The sequence below is a fragment of the Rhinolophus sinicus genome, chromosome 12 (genome assembly GCF_057876585.1).
Source record: "Rhinolophus sinicus isolate RSI-liver-muscle chromosome 12, RSI-T2T, whole genome shotgun sequence".
Classification (NCBI taxonomy): Eukaryota; Metazoa; Chordata; class Mammalia; order Chiroptera; family Rhinolophidae; genus Rhinolophus; species Rhinolophus sinicus.
In genome coordinates this window covers 20,170,145-20,187,726 of record NC_142512.1, presented here as the reverse complement: position 1 = coordinate 20,187,726, position 17,582 = coordinate 20,170,145, and the positions used below count along the sequence as shown (strand labels likewise).

Below are 17,582 nucleotides of genomic sequence, written 5' to 3'. Positions count from 1 at the left end.
ACACAGGAACTGGCGTGAATGACTAGGGAAATGCCTGTTACTCTTAACAGACTTACTGCCATAAAAACCAAGACCCTAGGGACTGGTAAGCAAATCGTGCTGCATCCAACAATGGAGTACCACCCAGCTGTGAAGAAGAGTGAGGGGCTTTTATCTGGGCTGATTTGGGGAGGTTCACAAGATTTATTGTTAACTGAGAAAAAAAGGAAAAACACACAGCAGCTGTTACTCCAATTTGGAGAGGGAGAGGCAGGCGGATGTGTGTATCGAAACCTAAGTATATAGAAGAAACTAGGAACAGTGAGTGCCTTGGAAGGAAAGGACATTAGAAGGGAACCCTGCTTTTTCACTACCCTTCTATACTTCAATATTTGCCATGAGTAGGTAGTCATTTTATAAAACTTTTTAGAAAAGCAAGATTTTTAAAAAAGTTACAAACGTGAAAAAAAAAGGGGTTGGGGCGGAACAAAGAACACAGGAAGACATTCTAGGGGGCTCCAAGCTCATCACAAAGCAGGAAGAAGCCTGAAGGAGTTCTCAGGGGCACAGCTCCACGCAATGCAGTATATGCGTATCTGTTTCCCAAATGGGGCCAAACTACTCAGCACCACTCTCGTTTTTCTGCTTTTACCCTTGGGAAGGAGGCAAATATTTTCTCTTATTTACTAGCAAGGATGCTGTGAGCCAAGAGGTGAAGTTCAGGCTTTTTTTTGTTTTTTTTTTTTTTACTTTTTTTTTTTATTGGGGAACAGTGTGCACTTCCAGAACTTTTCTCCAAGTCAAGTTGTTGTCCTTTCAATCTTAGTTGTGCCTTTCAGCTTCAAGTTGTTGTCCTTTCAGTCTTAGTTGTGGAGGGCGCAGCTCAGCTCCAGGTCCAGTTGCCGTTGCTAGTTGCAGGGGGCGCAGTCCACCATCCCTTGCGGGACTCGAGGGATTGAACTGGCAACCTTGTGGTTGAGAGCCCACTGGCCCATGTGGGAATCGAACCGGCAGCCTTCAGAGTTAGGAGCACGGAGCTCTAACCGCCTGAGCCACCAGGCCGGCCCGAAGTTCAGGCTTTTGCTCAGGATCTGATCAAGAGGAAGAGAATGAACTTTGGAACTCGAGTCCTCTGCTTCGTCGCTGAAGACACTCCTCTCTCCTGCGCCGCCACGTCCAGTTTTCTATAAAACACTCACCCTCTCTTGGGCTCTTCTTCCCCTCCAGGAACTGAGGTAACTTGTGCCTCTGCATAGAGAGGTTTTCCCTTGGTCTCTTCTTGGTAAGCTGATCACCCTCCATCCGTGATGTCTGAGGTCACGGGTTAGAAGTTAGTTTAAAACCAGTCAGTGTTTCTCTTTTCCAATGTCAAGCCCTTTCATAACTATTATTATGGCGCTTACTAGAAGACCTCATATAAAAAGTCACCTTCTTTTTCAACTGGCTCACATATATACATCTTATTTTCCCAACTAAATGATAGACTTCTGGAGCGCAGGGAATATTTTAACCCCTTCCCAGAGGGCCTGCCACAATACTTGGCACGTTGGAGCAGCTCTGAGAGGGCTGGTGATTAATAAAAGCTGCCTTCACTGAGCATCCATCAGGCCCATCATCTGCATTCTCTTTTGTTCTTTTCCTACTACGTGGGTAATAGGCTGTGTTTTGCTGTCAACGTTATTTAAAAGACATGACACGTTTCCTTTTTCAAACTGTGAGTTTCATATTTGATACATTTAAATAGTTCTATAAACGTGGTATGGAAACTGAGCTCAGAGATGTCAGTAACTTGTCTCTGCCGACACAGGCTCCAAGCATCACAGCCGGCCTGAGTCCAACACCCTGAGTTTCCACTGTGCTGGGCAGATTGGAAAAGGTGCAAGCAGTGAGCAGAGGGATAAACCTTTGTCGTTTCCCCTCCTGGATGCCTGTCACCTTCACAAAATCTAGACCTTTCTGTGAAGGCTTGAAACAAGAAGCTATGGGGGCTTTGCTCTCACCCTGCTCGTCCCCGTTGAGCAAGATATAGGGAAGCAGACTTCGGATCTATGTATAAACTTTTAATTGAGTATACCTGTCAGAATAGAGGGCATTTTCAATCAGTCAGCCAACCGTATTTACCACTCGCTGGGGAATACAGCAGTGAACAAGACAAAACCCCTGCCAGTGGGGAGCTGACAGGGAGTATCAACTGTGGGGAAAACAGACATAAACATATAAACAAAGAAGATAATTGCAGAAAGTGATAAGCACTGTGAAGAAAGTAGACCCCAATCCCAGCATAGTGACAGGTGTGGGCATGATAGAAGCAGTGGGGAGGAAGCTGGCTACTTGGGTAAGGGGGTCAGGTGGCCTTGACATCCCAGCCATGACCTAAATCACGAGAAGCCAGCCATGCAAAGACCTGATGAAGAGCTTCAGGAAGAAGGAACAGCAAGGAGGCGGGATGAGCTTGGTATGTTTGAGGGACAAAGTGGGTTGGCAGGAGCAGAGTAAACAAGAAGGGAAATGACGTTGAGTGTGGAGAGGTGGGCAGTGGCCACAGGGAGGGGGCTGTGTGCTCCTGTCACTGTGTCCAAGGAGGATTTATAGGACTTACCTGTTTTGGACAAGTATCGAGGAGGTAACCTGTGAGGTCCCTGCCAAGTGCGATGCAGAGAGGCTACAACTATAAGTCAAGTACACCCTGATACATTCCACCATATACCCACCCTGCTTCAGCTACCCTATCCTTCTGTACCGCAGCTGATTTAAAACACAAACTGTCATGCGGTAGCCTGAGAGATGGTTCCAGAGCCCACCCCATCCACTTCAAGGGGAGCTGGAGCTTTTCTAGAGAAGTGAGAGAGCAATTAATATTCAAACTGTACCCAGCAAAAGGCAAGCAGAAGGGCTTCCCATCGTCACACCACCCTGTTCCCAAAGAACCGCAGCCTGTAGGAATTGAGCCCTCTCTCCCTCTTTCTCCCCCTTTCCCTTTGTGGGAATGTGTAAAGGGCTTGGAGTTTGAAAAGGGAAACAAAACTCTAGCCAGTTTATTCCTAGTTTTCGATCAAATCGTCCCACAGACCCCAGGGAGACTCAGCTTCATGGTTCTGAACAAGTTGTCCTCAATATGACAATGCACATCTGCAGTTACTTAAATGAAAAAAATCCAACTTAACCACTGACCTTCGCACCCACGCTACGTGACTGGAGAACCGGGAACTAAAGTGCAAGTGCCCTGGCCCTGCCAACAGCAAACTAGAACTAAGCTGCCATCTCAGGACAAGCCGGAGCGCGTGGATGGGTCCACAACCACATCCTGAAACCACGCTCCGTTATCAGCTCCTGGCTTCTTGGACTGGATGTGTAGGGTCAGCATGACGACACGTCTCAAGAGGAGTCTGGGGTCTGGCGAGGATTCTCCAGAGGTCACGGTATCATTCCAAAGAGACAGGGGACCATTCACATCTTTCCTTTTCTGAGATCACCAGTTACCCAAATGTCAGTTAAGTTCTTCCAGCTCCGATCTCTGGCTAAAACTCTGGCCCATTTTTTATCTTCAGCAGAGAAGACTTACCCACCATTTGTTGTTTCTCCACACTGGATCCTACTTTTATTTGAGAAATAGCTTTTATTAAATATTTGATTATGAAACTTACCTTTTTACCTTTATTGCTGGATTTGGGTTTATATTTGGTTCAGGATTTACACATTACGTTTATGGGTGAGATTTGCGGTTTCGTTTGTTTTTTTGGTTTTTTCTTTTACTATCCTTGTCAGCGTTATGCCAGCCTCATAAAGTAATTCTTTATGCAGTTTAACAGTTCTTCACATCTTTCCTCTTGTGCTAATCGAGATTTTCCAGAGAAGACTTCCAATCTTCTGGGCACTGGAGTTTTAGGAATCCAACGTGACCAAGGACATTCAGAATGCAAATACTCACTTGATCCCCACGTGGTACTTGCACCTTCAGCTGTTTCTGACCCCCCTAGACCGTAAACTTTTGCCCTCTCAAAAATAAGTTGTTGGCAGCTGAGCAGGGCAGGGACAGTCACCTAGCTCCCGAGAGTAGGGAGGGGATCTAACTGACCTCCAACCCTTCAGTAACCCCCCTTTCACTCCCAATTCCCGGAGCAAGGCTGTATCTGAACTTCTTGGGGATTGTGCAAGGTAAATTGGTTTGCTTATCACTGCCTCTCCCCACCACTGGCTCAGGATTTAAATTTTTTCAGCTCGGCTAAATCTTCTAACACCTCTATCTTCTTTCCAGCTTGTTTCTCCTCTCATGTTCTTCACAAGCTGGTGGATTTGTCTTCTAAACAAATCCCTTTGTCACTTTTGACAGTTAAGATTATCTTCTATTTTTCAAATATCTGCACCTATAATAGTATCCTTTTGTGTGTTTTTTATTTTGATCAGTCTTGCCCAAGATGTTAATTTGCTTCATTTTTTTTTTAAAAGAACAAACTTGTGGCTTTGTTGATCTGTTTAATTTCTGCACATATCTTTCTTATTACCTATTTTCTTTAGGTTTATTTTGCTGTTCTAATTTCTTGAAACAGATGCTTAGCTCAGTTTTCAGTCTTCATTTGATAAATGTGAGAAATAAAATTAAGTATTGTCTCTCTCATTTTGATACATAGTATTTTTATTGTGCAGGTTCAATTTCCTTTATAATTTCTTCTTATGAGTTCATTTCCAAACATATATGGGTTTTCTAGTTATCTTTTAATTTTGGTTTCTAACTTAATTGCGCTGTTGCTTGCACTGCAAGATAACAGACCTTTGAAATTTGTTGAGGTTCGCTCTACTGCCCAACATATTTGGTCAAAAATTTTTTTTTTTTTAACAGGACTTTATTGGGGAACAGTGTGTACTTCCAGGACTTTTTTTTCCAAGTCAAGTTTGTTGTCCTTTTAATCTTAGTTGTGGAGGGTGCCATTCAGCTTCAAGTTGTTCTTTTCAGTCTTAGTTGTGGAAGGCGCAGCTCAGCTCCAGGTCCAGTTGCCGTTGTTAGTTGCAGGGGGCACAGCCCACCATCCCTTGTGGGAGTCCAACCGGCAACCTTGTGGTTGAGAGCCCACTGGCCCATGTGGGAATTGAACCGGCAGCCTTCGGAGTTAGGAGCAGGGAGCTCTAACCGCCTGAGCCACCAGGCCAGCCCCTATTTGGTCAATTTTTGAAAAAGTTCCATGTATGCTTAGAAACAATGTGCTCACGTGGAAGATTGTTAGATGCAGTGTTCTACAGATGTTCCTTACACCGAAATTATTAAGTGTTTAACTCTTATATACTCACCTGAATTTTTAGTCAAACTATCAATAATTGACAGGTCAAAATTTTCCATTATGATACTGGCTTACTTACCAGTTTTTGTTTTATACATTTTGAGGTAATATTAGGTACATGCTAACTTAGAATCTGTATTTTTCTGGAGAATCGAGTAAACATGTATTATGTAGTGATTCTATCTCTGGTAATGTTTTTTGTTTGAGTCTTATTTCCAGGGCCAACTCCAGGGAGGCTATGCATAACATACCCCAGAATTAGTCTGTTTGGTTATTCAGAGTGGCCCTAGTTTTGCTGATTATTAGTATAGCTACACCAGATTCATTTTGGTTAGTTTCTGCCAGATACAGCTTTCTTATCCTACATTGCTAATGTCTCTTATAATAAGCTTATGGCTGAATTTCTTTGAAAAATCCAGTTTGACAATTTGTCTTTTTTAGGACCCTATTTTTTCATATAACCCATTTATATTGTAATTATTGACACACTGAGATTATTTCTGCTATCTTATTTGGACACTCTATTTGTCCTGCACTTTTCTTTCTCTTCCCTACCTTGTCTTTTTATGGATTGATTATGATTATATTCTTGCTTGGGAACTACATCCTGTTTTTCAGTAGTTAATCTAGAAATTTTTAGCATGTACAATTTGCATACCAAAATCTGAAGTTAACCAATATACTTACCTTTTTCCTGAATGACATAAGGACTTTAGAATGTTTATTCCAATCATCTCCCTCCCTAATTATCTATTTCATGTGTCTTATCTTTTTTTGAGCTCTGTAAGACTTACTTAGAGTCTCTTTGTATTTGTTACTTTCTTTGATCCACATTCTTTGTTGCGTTGCAGACCTTCCTCACTGGATCACTTCCCTTCTGTTTGGGCAGTTTTTGAATGAAAATGTCTTTTATTTCACCCTGGTTCTTGAAAGAATTTCACTGAGTATAGACTTCTAGGTTCACAGTTAATTTCTCAGAGTACTTTGAAGATATTTTTCATTGTCTTCCGGTTTATATAGTTGCTAATGAGACGTTAGCTGTCAATCTAATTTCATTTATTTGTTTTTTGGCGATAATCTGTCTTTTTTTTTTCCTGGGTGCCTCTAAGTTCAGTTCTAGGGCTCCACCATGAAGTATCTAAAAATGGATTTATTTATCTTGCTTGGAACAAAATTAGATTATTGTCAACATTTTGATTAAAGCTTGAGCCTTTATCTAATGTTATCTTGGAAAGTGCTGTGACAGACAATATCCCCTGCCTAGGACTGAGAAGATTCTTGGAGATCCAGAAAGGTAGAGGGCTCAGGCACTGACAGAAATGTTGATTATCAGAGTGCTACACTTACCTGCTTTCAGCAAACGGGAGGCCCCGCCTCAGAGCCAGCCATGCCCTCCTGCCCATGCTAAAGCTGGCTCCAGTGGAGCATCACTTGCCACCCCTGTAGGGAGGGACCCTGGATCTGGGTACAAGAACAGTTAAGTGGCAGGGGCACCACCCCTCGTTATGATGGTGCCTGGATGCCTCCGCAGAAGCCAGTGAGGATCAGCGCAGGCTGGGAAGGGTCATACGTGTACATCCCAGAGAGAAGCTGAAGCAGGAAAGCCCTGAATCATCTTGCTGTTTTTCACTCTGTAGAACGTGAGCCACCTGGTTGCTTTTCTTTGTAGCTAAATAAAGGAATACTTTTTAGATGAAATAAAGCCAACTTACTCTCATTTAACAAAGTATTTTATTCAAAAGCTTTTCAGCACCATCTGGTTGTCAGAAAGAATGGGAACCACTTTTTCCTGCCCACCCAACTCCCAATTCCAGAGGCAGAAGGGAAACCATTTGGCTCGAGCTCCCCCTAATAATTATAATTCACATCGTGACCTAATAACTGTAATTCAGATCATGATAAGGTTTTGGTTGTTCTCTCACCCAACGTTCTCTAAGTCTCTACTGAAACCTGACTCAAGTTGAGCTGTGCTCCCTACAGTTCAGAACAACTGGAAGAATCATGCCCGACTTGACCAACCCCCCATTCCTGGGCTACGGGAGGCACAAACAATTACCTTGGAAAAATCGAATTCAGCGACTGCCATGTAGGAAGGACAGTGGTACTGTCGGGGCAGCATGCAGCTCTGAGCGCTCAAATCTTAGGGTGACCCTCCCCTAACTCTACTCTAGACACAAGGAGTATTAGGTCCGTTTTCTCTCCATACTCCTCAATTGCTCATCCTCCCCCGTCTAATGAAAAGACACGGAACCAAACCTTCATGACAGAGTGAAGACAAACAATTACATCAGACTAAAATGCTAAGAGATCCTGGGCTGTTGGAGATGAGGAGAGGAGAGTGTGACCCGATCTTTCCCTTTGATTTTCTTTAAGAATATTTTGTTTCAACATAAAGCACACGTCCCCAAAGAGGTTCCTGGAGGAGAAATCCAGGGGTCTGACTGTGTCCTGTGGGAAGACACATTCCCCTGTGTCACTTTGGCTTCAGTACCTGGATCTGTCCTTTGCAGCTACGTTAGGTTCCACGGGAGGAGGCAGGACCGGGGCGGGCGTCACTTAGCCAGCGCCCCCATGGGGTCCCAGGCCGGCAGGATGATGGGCTCCTGCTCTAACACCGCCAGTACCTCTTCAGGGACATGCTTCTTGTCCACCACCACTTCGTACACATATTCGGAGAACCACTCGTCTGTCATGCACAGGTAGCCTGCAGGACAGGACAGAAGCCGTAAGTCCGGGGGCGAGGGGCACAGAGCAGAAAGCCCACAAGCACTACAAAGAAGCCTGTTATCAAACTAGTACCTGCACGTGGTTCCGCTTTCCCATCTCTAATCTCACTTCATCTAAGTCTTGCTGGCAATTCTGTGAAGCAGACAGGACAGGCATGGCTGTAGTTTTAACAATTAGAAAACGGGGGCTGAGTGACTCAGTGGCGTGCCCAGTCACACCACTGAGATTCAGAGTGGGGCCTTGGGCCTCAGGCTGTGCCTGGATCCTGCGCTGGCCACACTGTGCAGGCTGCCTCACTGCAGGTGAATGGGTGGCCCTAGAAGGGAGGTGGCAATGCTTCTTGTTCATCCAGTCACACCGAGGTGACGAATCCCTAGGGTCAGAAGGGCGAGCATACCGGTTCCATTCTTACCCTACCCATCGTCTCTGCATCGCTGGCTGTTCTCCTTCCTTCCTCTCTGCCATAAATTCCTACCACAATCAGCTACACTGCTAGGGGAATCCTGATGGGGCCACGTTGTCATTACCAGGTAGGCACTTATTTGCAGACAGCACTACGTGAGTCAAATGATAACACAGCCCTCGCTTTCCCAGGAGGACATACATCTGTGATGAGGAGCAAGCAGAGCTGGACGACTGAGGCAGCTGCTCAGCCTCTCTTCCTCAGTAAGTCCCGAGGGGGGATGAATCTCTCCAGTGCGTAGGGCTGTAGAGAGACATAGCTGTACGAACACCCCAGGTTGAGAGCTCAGCTCAGAAAAAGTGCCATGTCACTAGGTATCCATCATAGAAGACTGCCTGTCTCAGGTCCCACTAGGACAACAAACTCCTCTTCGGGAACATACGTCCAACAAATGTAACCGGGGGAACTGCTTCACCTGAGCCATTGTTAATATAAAGAGCAAAATTACAGCAAGAGACTAAAGTGTGTGTAATTTACAACAAGAATAGGCCAGGGAGTGAGCAGAGAGCACAAAAACGTGTACCTCACAGGGGCCCTGCATGCACCCACACACCCGAGGGTTCATGGGAACTAACAGTCACCACCATCACGACCATCTCACCATATCTGGCACCTACTATACACCAGACACTGGAGCCAATTTTCTCTGAAAGTGTTTGTGCAAATCTAGGTCTGTGCTGTATCATTTCTCACTATGCAGTACCAAGAGAAAGAAGATGCTGGTATTTCTCAAGGATGGTCCTCTAGTAGAGCAGTTCTCAAACTTCTTGGCCCCAGGCCCAAGACTGCACATTCTCACAATTATTGAGAACCCAAAAACGTGTTTATGTGCATTATAACTACTAATATTTACCACAATAGAAATTAAAACAGCCAAGTTAAAAATGTTAATTCATTTCAAAATAAGAATTAAAAAACATGAATATAAATAACAGATTCTTTGGGGGGAAAAAGTTATATCTTCTAGAACAAAATAAATGTTAGTTAGAAAAGTGGCACTGTTTTACAATTCAATGTCTGGCGTCCCAGCAGACAGCTGAATTCTTTTATCTGCCTTCTATGTTCAATCTGTTTTCTGGCTTAAGTAGATGAAGAAAATCTGACCTCACACAGATACGCTGCTGGAGAAGGGAAGACCTTGCAGACCCCGAAGAGGGTCTCAGGGACCCTCAGGGGTCCCCAGACCATACTCTGAGAACTGCTGCTCTAAAAGCAAGACTGTTTTAAATAATTCAACGGCAACATGATGGTAAGTCTAATTCTGTGAGCTAAATGGTGTGACAGAGGACATTACTTAACTTGAAGACACGGCTGCTTTGGTGAGGTCATCTATGCCCAATGCTGCTCTCCACCTCTGACAGAAATCAAAGCCAGCTTGTCCTGACGTGGCACAGCACGTTTCCCCTCACAAGCAAATGCTCTGGAAAATGCTCACAGGCTCTGACCAAGTCAGGTAAGGGAACGCCTCCTTGCTCCCTGATGCTGGCCAGCCTCCTGACCCAGTGCTCCTTTCCTCACCAGGAGACAGAGAAGGAGAGCGCAGACATACTCCAGCCTGCGCTGTTTCTGGTTTTGGTCTTGACTGTATATACACTCCCGAGTCCTTGGCTTTGCTTGTGCCAGTCAGTCAGGACCTGGCCCTTATTCACCATCACCTACCTACCCTACTGCCACTGAGTTTAGCAACCAAAACTTGGTCAGCTGAAGGGCCAACCAGTACCATTTCTTGGTGCATCCCAAGTAATTGCTTTCTGGGAAACTCAGCATCTGCCTTGCCCAAAAGGAACTTTCAGTAGGTAGGAGACCAGACTACTAAATCCTACGCCAGTTGAGACATTAGTCATCCTTCCCCTCACCCACAACGCTGACAGAATAAATCCGAAGATTCGCTCTGGACAGCGAGGCAGGTGAAGAAGGGCAGAGGCAGATTCATGTAATAAAGTTCTGTGTCCTCATGACAATCCTATCATCACACCATCAGATGAGTCTTCAAAGAACGCACAGAGAAAATGGACACTAAGTACATCTACACATCTTGTTCCACAAGCAGGTCAGATTCAGCCCTCGCAAATTAAAACTCCTATCAACTGCAATCCACCCTTTCAGTGTCCCTGCCAAGAGGACCTGCCTTGATTAGCCTCTCTCTTCAGGATATGAGTTCTTTGGAGGCCCACAAAAACGTCACAGTCGAGGTGGCTGCCAAGTAATTGCACTCTAAGTAGATAATGAACTTGTGGCTGCCGTAACTGTGGACACTACGTGTCTTGGAGTTTGGCTGAGAAGATTAAGATCAGTCCGTCTGAAACCCCAGTGAGCAAAGTACCTACTCAGGCGGCTTTAAAGCGACCACTTTGATGAGGAAAGTCGTAGCTTCTAGCCCTTAAGCCCTCTGGCCATTAGAAAAAGGCACTTCCCCAGGAAAAGGGAAAAGAAGAGGTAAATCTGCTGCAGGGATCCCAAGGTTTACACTTAGGGAAACAAATAGGTAAGTAGACAAAGAAAAGTCAGCTGTAGGAACTAAGGTGAAATTCAATTTTGTTTAAACTTTAATGTCTTGTTTACATGCAATGAGAAAGAAAGAAAAGAAGTAAACAGTCCCTCAGAGAAACTGGCAATGTTTCTGTGTTTCAGAGAAAAAATAGTGGCAGTTTGTAAAGGGAAGAACTGCGTCTGAGGACACACCTCTAGACCGGTTAGACCAAATTCATTCGCTCAGAGACAGAATAGTTTAAAAAGGGTTAATTTACGGAAAACAAGACCTTTACCTGAGAAAACTGTTTTCTGAAATCCTACCAGAGATCTAAGAGGTAATTAAACCTCTCAGACTAAATTAAGGTGACAAATGCATTATCATTTATGAATTAGATATAGTTTATATTTTTTGTTGACTTCGTTCTATAAAGTATTTCACTTCATTTCACTAACAAACTATTTGTGGTTATTTTATTTTTGCTATTTAAAAACAAAAGGAGTGACAAAATCAAGTTATGGTTCTGCTCGGAGGGATCTCTCTGGCCGCACGGACTAAGGAAGGCGGATGACTGAGGCCTCATTAAGTCACTGCCAATCTTCCACTCCACGGTGATAACTCTAGTTGGAAGAAAGGCTTCCAGAAAGGAAAGCAAAAACCTCCCTGACACTTGTCTCACATTTCAAACTTCCAGTAAGTACTAAGAAACCACACCATAGAATATTAGTCATTTAAAATGGAATTGCAAAGACTATGTGGCAACATGGGAAAATGTTTAAAATGAATATTAGTCATTTAAAATGGAATTGCAAAGACTACTTAGCAACATGGGAAAATGTTTAAAAGTGATGTAAGTGTTAAAAAAAATGGTATATCCTATATTATTACAACTATGTTACAAATCCAGATACACAGCGGTGGGGACGAGGGGGGAAACGAGAAAAACAACAAAATGAGAATTTTATATCATAGGGTAGGTGATTTCCCCCCTAAATTTCTGAAGCATTATATTGCTTTTTGACTCCTGAAAGATTACCTAAGTAATTCATGTTCATTATAAAAAAGTTTGGAAACGTGAGAGGAGAAAGATGAGGAGAAGGAGGAAGAGGTAGATGAGAAGGAGAAGACAAATATAAATTTAAAAACTGCCTACAAGGAGGGATAAACCCTCTGCCAATTTTACATATATCCTTTGATAGCTTCTACATGTAGACTACACATTTAATAGAAATGAGATCATACATGCTCTTTTATTACAAAGTATCACACATGCCGTGTTCCAATATTGCTCTTTCCAAACAAAAAATAAAAATACTTCCATCTATATCATAATTTTCAAGGGCTGTATCTGTATGAGCAAACTGAAATGTATCCCATGTTGGTGCAATCTAAATTGTTATTTTGTGCTTCGAAACAACACTGCTATAAACATTTTTGTAACAAAAATCGTTGTCACATCCTTAATTATCTATTTAATTTCCTTATATCCTCATCAATACTTGGTCTATATAATTACAAAGTTTCTCTTTGGGTCTAATTTGAACTGTGTGTGTGTTTGCTTGCTATTTACAGGTTTCTTTTGTAAAGTGCCCGTTTGGGACCTCTGCTTATTTTCAACGGGTGGTTTTGCTCTCTGTCATAGTAATCAGAAATAGTGAACTATAAGATGATAATAATAATGGTTGCAAACAGTTTTCCTATTATGTAATTTGTCTTCTAATTTAGTTTACGATGTTTCCTAGTCTACGAAAATTTTTTATTTTTATGAAGCCAAATTTACCAATCTCTTCCTTTATGGCTTCTAAATTTGGTAAATACATGCAAACATCTTTCTGCAATTATAACGAAAAATAAATAAGAGAAAAAAAGTAGGGTAATGTTAAGAAAACATTAGAAACAGTCTCAATGAAAAACTCATCACTCACTGAGGACTTGACACAATCTAGTCCCTAATTATGAACATATACAATTTTAATGGATAATTACGTAGTGACAGTCTGTCAACCACTTCTGTTAGGTACCCACTGTACAAAGCAGGCCCTAACGCCTTACATTTGTATAGACTATGTTGCAAATGTGCAAAATGATGCTATCCCTATGGAATGGAATTTGGCAATATCTAGAAAAATTTCAAATGCATTTACCCTTTTCACTAAGCAATGCCATTTCCGGGACTTTATCCTACAGACACAAAGACCTTGCATGCACACAATATGAATTATGCATTCTGTATTTATTAATGCATAATAATAACTAATACTTATTTAGTTCTTACTATGTGTCAGGCACTATTCTAAGCATTGTACATGTATTAATTCACTGCAATGTTATTTATAATAGCAAAAGACTGGAAACAACCCACATTCTGTCAGTAAGAGAACTGGTTAAATAAATTATGGTCCATCCCGACAATGGAAGATAATGAAGCTGTACTGACGTGGAAAAGTACTGATACGGAAATGCCTCCAAGTCATGCCATTAAATGAAGTGAGAGCAAGATGCAAAGCAGGGTATAAGGTATGCTACCTTTGGTGCACTAAAAAACACTGGAAAGATAAGAGAAACAAACATAAACGGTACGAGGGGGATAGAATGGCCAGTGACAAAGATGGAAACAACATTCCTCTTTATATACTTTGTATTTTGATTTTGGAACAATGTAATTTTATTATTTATTAAATGAATTACACTCTAGAAGCAAAACCAAACACACACACACTCACACACATTTAAGTCTGTAGGGAGCTTACACTTCACAATGCAATTTCCCATCCATTATCCTTTTTTTATTCTAATCCTTACAACTACAAGGTAGGCAGGGTTGGTACGAGTTGTCTAAAGTCATGTGGCCAGTAAGTAAAGCCTACACTCAATCCCAGCTCTTCACTTCAGATCCAGTCTTTTCCAGGGGCTCAGCTTTCTCCAGTAGAGCACTCAGCAGCAAGAGATGTGGCACGTAGTTACGGATTCAGCAACAGATAATAGCATGCAATCTAGCTTAGTGAGGCACCTGAGTGGAATCGATTCCATCGCTCACACATCCTACGTCAACAGTCACATGCCTAGTTTTTGCGGAGTCCATTTATGAGGTATTTTGAATCTTTAAATCAAAGCAATGTGTTCTAAGTGCACGTATTCAGAAGAATGGAGAGCAGCATTGGTTGGAAGTTAAAAACAAAACCAAACCAAACCACAACCAGAGGAAGGGAACCAAAACCACCACTTATGAGACAGACATTTGGACGGACAGGCAGCTGAGAAGAGGCTTCTTTTTCATCCAGAGTAAACACAGAAGTCCAGCTATGTGGTGAGGATGCATTCTTGCCCCTAAACCTTTTGCTGGTAAGAGAAGGGATACCCTTATAGCTGGATATTAACTGCAGCCTCTTTCAGAAACAAAAGCTAAAGAAGATACGATTTCCCTGGTAAATACACCAGGAAAAAGCCGAGTGGAAAGTATGGTAGTGAAAGGGGGTTGTTTTGGTTTGTGGGTTGTATTTTTTTAAACCATCAAACCACAACAAAGTTATGAGGAAGTGCCCTCTGCTAAAGCGTCCAGAAGCCTGTTTGCCTCTGAGGAGAGAAGGCAACACACCCACCAGCCTGATGCCCCCCTCCCCGGGCCCAGTGAGCACGATCCAGGCAAGTCTGAGAGCACACACAATTCTGCCAGGATCTTGCTATAGGGTAGGAGAGGACAACACAGATTTTCAGGTGTCATCCACAGGTCTGCTTTCCTGCAGAAACTCAATGACTTCTCTCTGATCCCCAAACTGTCACTACACATATTTGTTTCAGGCAAAGTCTGCTTTTTGATCATTCCTCAAAAGCTGCATGGATGGCAGGCCATATTACTTCTTGGCCTCACTCCTCAGACCTGCCTGCCCAAAGAATGCTCCACGTGCTAAGAGCTACCCTTCTCAGCTACCGTTTCCCTGGCTGGCCTCCCACGTCCTTTCCAAAACAACCCACAACCTTAGCCATCATTCCTAAAACTCCACTCACCCATGAAGAATCACTAAGGAGCCTTCACATTTCCAATCACTCACCATCTCCCTTGCAGTTTATCTCCTATATTACTTTGTCCCTATTCCTGTGTTTTACGTGATTTGTTCTTATAACAAATTACTAACACCTTATGGAGCAAGATTTACAGCCTCAGTTATCCCAGCTTCAGTTTCACCGCTCCCCCCGACACAACCTGTACCTAGAATTTGAAGGAATTAAATAATAAAATGTTGCTGATGTGGCATAACAGGACCACTGATTGGGCTTCCACCCTCACCGCTTGTAAAGTTTCCAGAAATTGCCTTCAGGGCCAACCCCACAGCCTTTCCCTTGACTCATTTTTCGGACCGCTCTGCCGCAGTACGACGCACCAGCAGGTTCTCCCTGACATCACCTCGCCACTCGGCTTCTCTCTAACTCCTCACCCGCTCCAATAACTCCAGCTTCAATGTCTTCCTGTTGTGTCCCCACTGAGGGAGCCCTTCCTGGTTCTTCCTCTTTGTCACCTGCCTTCTTGGGGAAATCATCTCTTCTCTTGCTTTTCTCAGTCTATTTATCCCATATCTTACAGTCTGAGGAGCACGCCATGAATGTCACTCTGTCACATCACAGCCCTCTTCAAGCTCCCTTCCTGTGTCCCAGGTGAATAAGTATAAATTGCTCTGAGGGTGAGAGACAGTCATTTCACCATGGTCTGTGCACGGTTCCCTGCATCCCATCAATAAACATGAGGTGATGCTATTGCTAATGGTTTCCCCTCAGCACTAGGTTTATTCACCTCCACTGCTTGCTCTCCTGAAACGAAGCCCATGTGAGTCACCCATCCAGGAAATGGGTGACGTAGCACACTGGCTGCACTGGGGTCCTGAAGCAGCAGAGACCTACAGCTAGCACCATGGGCACGTGAGACAGCCCTCCCCTAGGAGGGAAAGGTTAAGGAGCCACATGTGCTCGCTTTCCTGCCCTCACTGATCTACAGGTAACATTAACAACGGTCACAATGATAGCTATTCATAATATTTTTGAGCGCTTCCTATATGCCTGGCACAATTCTCACATCAACTAAGGTAGGTACAATTATTTTCCCCATTTGCAGTGCAGGAACCTAAGGCTTAGACAGGCAGAAGGTGGGTGCCAGGATACGGACCCAGGCAACTTCTGTGCTTTAGCCTCTATCCTTCTCAAACCAATGTAAACATACCTTGGACACAATCTGGTGAACATAACAGATCCTCTCAACAGGAGAAAGCAAATATACACATATAAATTTACATTAAATGTGAGGGGATTTCTCCCTGAAACGGATGCCTGGTTGCAGGTTAGGAGGAGCCTCTGTCCCTTAGTTTGTTCCCCTTGCAAACGGTAGCCCTCTCTCCTAGTCACACACTTTGATAAGAAAGCAGCGGTCAATCTGAGAGCACATACTTCCTCTGTTCCACTCAAATGTACTATTTTTAGCCCGGTCATGCATGCTCTTGAGTTAATAAAAATGAGGATGAGCAGTCCCTCTGCAAGAACTCAGATACCCACATTTATGGCAGCAGCACTTCTCCCAAGCCTGCAGACAGGAAAACCCTGAGTGACATAACAAATTTATATCTTGCCCCTTTCCAGGAAATCAGAAGCCTCTACTTTTAGCGCATGTAATTTTCTCTTGTTTTGGCAAGTTCAGCTCAACATTGTCTATAACTTGAATTATTTGTGCCAAAATCCAAAACAATTGCAAACTCATCTGCAAATCATCAGTTATCTTTTATAGGTAACATATGTTTTTAAGGAAGCTGCCTGTGTGAAATTAAGATATTTGAATCCCAATTCTACCTCTGACACTGTGCAACTGAGTAAGTCAAAACCTCTCAATAAGCTTCAGTTTTTCCCCCACATAAACTTGGGCATAATCACCCATGTTCCTATCCTGATGCCATGAGGAAAAATAAATACAAATACATTAGCAAACCTTGAATTCTTATGAAGCAAGATGCTATGACCTATATGTCCTGAGGACCTCTGACAGAAATATGGAATTTTCATTAAACTCTTTAGAGTTACATAACAGTATACCATTTGAAAATTGCTTTCATACATTATTTCATTTGATGGATATATGGAGACATACTGTAGGACCTCATAAGGAAACAGTAGTTATCCGTGTTACTGATGGAAAAATGTGAAATCATAAGGAGTTAAATTACTGTCCAGGATCTACAATCAAGAAATTAGTAACTGTCTCTCCTGGTTCCACAGTGTAACATTTTTATATGAAGGACATGACAGGTTTCATGTCTAGCTGTGGACATACTGTCTCCAGAATCACATGGGGTAATTTGGCTGGTGAGGCAAGTAAAGGCCATACTGCTGGTTTTCAGGAAGCAGGAGAAGTCCAGATATGATCTGAATCAGCCATGTAAGTTTCTTTCCAGATTAATCTCTAATATGCCAAAGTCTCTTTAACAGATCATCCAGAGACTCCCTTTTAGGAGGAAATCTGGAAATTTTACTGAAATGAAGTCAGGAACTGAGAGGCTTATTTGTAAGAAAGATGAAGAATGTGGTTTCAGAACAACTTCTAATGTTCATGTATCTGAAAAGCACAGAAGCAATTTGAAAAATGAAATGCTAATCTTGGTTCAAAATGAAAACCAGAAAAACATTTTTAAAAAGA

General features: G+C 42.9%; 1 protein-coding gene across 3 annotated transcripts in view; it reads right to left on the bottom strand.

Annotated features, from left to right (window-relative positions):
* Positions 1-6,964: 6,964 nt before the first annotated feature.
* Positions 6,965-17,582, bottom strand: part of BLMH (bleomycin hydrolase) — a 43,338-nt gene continuing 32,720 nt past the window's right edge. For 2 of the 3 annotated variants that reach the window (XM_019739540.3, XM_088802019.1), the window contains exon 12: positions 6,965-7,956. In XM_019739540.3, coding sequence (XP_019595099.2) covers positions 7,805-7,956 — 152 coding nt within the window. In that variant the 3' untranslated portion in view covers positions 6,965-7,804. Of the gene's footprint in view, positions 7,957-8,051; positions 8,112-17,582 lie in introns of all 3 variants that reach the window. The other variant, XM_074319575.2, reaches the window with a different exon arrangement.